Source organism: Radiomyces spectabilis, assembly GCF_025331425.1.
Source record: "Radiomyces spectabilis strain NRRL 2753 chromosome Unknown BYT42scaffold_33, whole genome shotgun sequence".
NCBI classification, from domain to species: Eukaryota; Fungi; Mucoromycota; class Mucoromycetes; order Mucorales; family Radiomycetaceae; genus Radiomyces; species Radiomyces spectabilis.
The window spans coordinates 1-3,548 of NW_026251958.1; the positions used below are offsets into that span (position 1 = coordinate 1).

The following is a 3,548-nucleotide window of genomic DNA, read 5'->3' on the forward strand; positions in this document are numbered from 1 at the left end:
GACGCTGTAATTTACGTGTGGTCTTTTTGCTCATGAAGCTGCAAAGAGCATGCGATAAAAAAAAAAAAGAAAGAAGGTGAGGAAGGTGGGCAGAATAATTAAGAATTAGTTGAGTGCTTGGTTATTTCAGCGGACGTTTACCTTTTCCATTCGTCTGTTCGCCTTCCTTCTGCTCTGTTGTTGGATCATCACCATTGTTCCAATGTGAGCTGATTAATTTCCTTCGGAAGCGCTTCCACCATTTCGGTTAAGTTCCTGCAATGTTGCTTCAATACTTTGATTGCATGATATTGAAGGATGCCATCGTCCTAGTCTAGATGCTTTTCCCAGACAAAAATTGAGTGGAAGATTTTGCAGATGGCTGTTAGAGGGGAACTTCTGAGGATGCCGGTCACCTATGCAACTAGATCTTATGAACTTCAAAGCACTTCTTATTTGCACAGGTCGTTATGCGCACATATCATTTGCCTTGCCTTTTGGCTTCTTATTTTATTTTCCACCCTGCAGATCAACGGAAGGAGCATTTTGCCTTTGCAATCTCAAGATCCGCTACAGACATTTTCATCGTACCAACACGTCTGTCGTATGGATAGGGCTTACATGCCACTACATAAGAATTACCTCGGTTTAAGCAGACAAGAGACGACACATCATTTGTACATTTAAATCCCGGTCCCGATTATTATTCTGAGACACTAAATATAATGGAGATGAATCTCTCGATAATAAACAACAGTCTCACTGTACTTTCAAGTCTCTACCTACATATACAATAATGTCTTCTTATCCCACTGCTGCGTCAACACTGGATATTCCCAGAATCCTGGATACTGCTTTCGAGATGGCTGCTGAGATTGGTACATATTATTCGGTGTTCTGATTATCCGATCTATTGCTAATCCTTGCTGTTCTTTCAGGTCCGTCCTTCGATGTAGTCCGGGAGGTAGTGGAATCGGTGCAACATGCCAGCACCCATGAGCGAGGTAAATACATGGCACTTATCTATTTGTGAATACACTAATAAACTGAAACTAAATGATAGCTGTCACGTCTCTGACGACTCGTCAAGAACGCACATCTGCAATGGGGATGGGTGAGGAAGTCGAAGAAGTTGTTGAAACAGTAAACTTTGAAGACTTCTGTGAAGTTCTGCCTTCTTTAGAGGGCGAAAATCTGTTCCGTGCTGCCTTCCTGGGTTGTTACCCCGATGCTTCTGGTTTCTTCTCCGTCGGCACTCCAGTGTCGGAACAGCCAAGTGAGTTGCAATATCATTTTGATATTGATTCTGCTCACTTGGTTGGTGAACATATCCCTTCCATTGGTCCGTTGGCTTTGTTTACGCTGGCCAACTTCTCCTTCACGTTACAGAAGCCCAATCACTTTGGCGTTCCCGTTGCTAGCCTACACGAAACTGTAGAGCTGTGCAAAATTCCCAACTTCCGCTTGGGTGAATTTGGCTTCAACGGGCGTTGGAAGGTAATATTCCTATAAAACTTTGCTTGAGCATTGCATATTGATCCACCTATTAGGTCAGCATTTTTTTCCCTTTGCTCGGTGGTTCTGCCACCATGCTGCCTTCACAAGTGGCTACCTTCGTCGACTGCGTTCTTTTGCCCGCGATTGAATTGGCATCTCCTTTTGAGTGTCAAAACTTTGGCCTCGATTATCAAGCTGAATCAGAACGCCTAAGAGATGCAAACGGCCGAATTGTAGCCAAGCCAGCCATGCTCGATACCATGAGTGTACCTGCTTTCATTGAGGGTATGCGTGCACTGGTTGCTGAAAGCCAGAGTCTGAAAGCACTTTTTGGAGACTTTTTTTTTGACACCTGGTGTATGGGCATCAAAGCCCCATTCAGGGAGTCTCCTCAGACCTCCCTTACTGATATCAACTGGGAATTGGTAACTGTCATCTTCGGGATATATTAATAAACTCTTTACTAACTAACGTTAACATAAGGTCAATCTAAATACCTCCTACATCGATGTGGGTGCAGAAGTCCTGCCGGTTTCCGATGAATTTTTGGTCGGTGTACCGACAAACAGCTCACATGAAGAGCTTATTAACCAGCTATTCGGTCCCTTGGGTTCGTCTGCTTATCAGTACAGGTATGGTTATGATACAATTCTTATTGATGCTGGCTTCCGTTAATCATCTTTTTTGCACTTTTGATCACCATTATCATAGGTACGATCAATTTTCGCATTTGCGAGGCGTGGGTGGTTTTGCGCTGTACCTGAAAGATAATACACCAACCAATGACTTCGGGGCCGTCTACGCACAGGTATGTACTGCGATGAAAGGAAAGAATACGTAACACATATCATTCATCGTATGATTTTCAATCCAGGCGTACAGCAAAGTAAAAGTCCCTTTTTACAACTTTGCTGCAAATAAGGACCGAAGTGGTATTGCCATGTCTCCTTCCCAAATTTTCTCAAATTCTTTCCCAGGTTTTAAAGTAAGTTAGCTTGAAAATTTTAGTTGGTGCAAACCTGATTCAGTAACAAGCTAATATTATATAGACCTTTATAAATGCAACAATGGCAGCTCTGCCAAATAAATCTTTTGGTGTCCGTTCAGAAGTGCGTGTCAACCTCTTCAGCTTTATTGACACCCAAGATATCGTACTATTTATTATGCGGTATGCAACCATATTATATTTTGATTTGTGAATTTGATTATTTTGACAGCCTTTACAGACATTACCTTGAAAGCGACGGCAACATCTGCTGGTTCAGATCGTCCAATATCGCTTCTCTTTGGTCTGGTTTGTTTGGTGGCCTTTCCTGGGCTGCGGACCATCTTGAGCCCTCAGATGGTTCCAGCCGACAATCCTATATGCGACGGGCATCTCTCGCTTGCCTTTTGGCTGTCCACGTCTCTGGTTGGTTTGCTCGTCCTGATGACAACCACCGAGGCTGGAAGCAAGCCTACGAGACCTTTGCTCTGAGTAGGGATATGCAGTCAGCCTTTTTCCTATTTAATAGGAAATTGGTTTTGACTGTATTGAACTATGTCACGACGCGACAATGCCTTCCTGAAGGCATTGTTGAAATGTTGTTGGGTGTGTCATTTAGACCCCCACAAGGTTCGCGGACAGTTCCTGCCCAAATGTTGGCCAGGAATCGAAGAATTCAGGTCGACCTCCCCGTGCGAACTTTGGCGACATCTCTACTTTCCATCCCAACAGAGTAAGTTCAGTCGATAAAAATAATGACGCGACTGTATTTACTAACTCGTTATTTCTTATAGGCAACAACATCTTGCGTCGGCCATCGGAATGAACATCCATTCCAGCTTCGGAAGTGAACTCATCAATCACCTTTACTCGTTTCTTTCGTCGTCGCTCACAGATTTCGCTGTACAAACAGCTAGTCTGTTTGTTCAAGAAACAGCGCAAATTCTGTGCAGCCAAGCTGCTGGATGGCTCACAGTGGAGCAAACCCGCGAGGTTAAATCTGTAACTATTGCAGATTTCACTTCGAAGGATGCTTTGTGTTCCAAAGTTGATGTAAGTTTTTTCGGTTTTATCTTGATTGCGTTTT

General features: G+C 43.5%; 1 protein-coding gene across 1 annotated transcript; it reads left to right on the forward strand.

Moving 5' to 3' along the window:
• Positions 1-920: 920 nt before the first annotated feature.
• Positions 921-3,163, forward strand: BYT42DRAFT_252297 (uncharacterized protein). Its single transcript, XM_051562715.1, has 7 exons — positions 921-983; positions 1,043-1,476; positions 1,530-1,901; positions 1,960-2,108; positions 2,188-2,284; positions 2,351-2,461; positions 2,526-3,163. Exons 2-7 carry the CDS (start codon positions 1,084-1,086, stop codon positions 2,673-2,675), a joined length of 1,272 nt encoding a protein of 423 aa, XP_051418015.1. The 5' UTR covers positions 921-983; positions 1,043-1,083; the 3' UTR covers positions 2,676-3,163.
• The last annotated feature ends 385 nt before the right edge of the window (positions 3,164-3,548 follow it).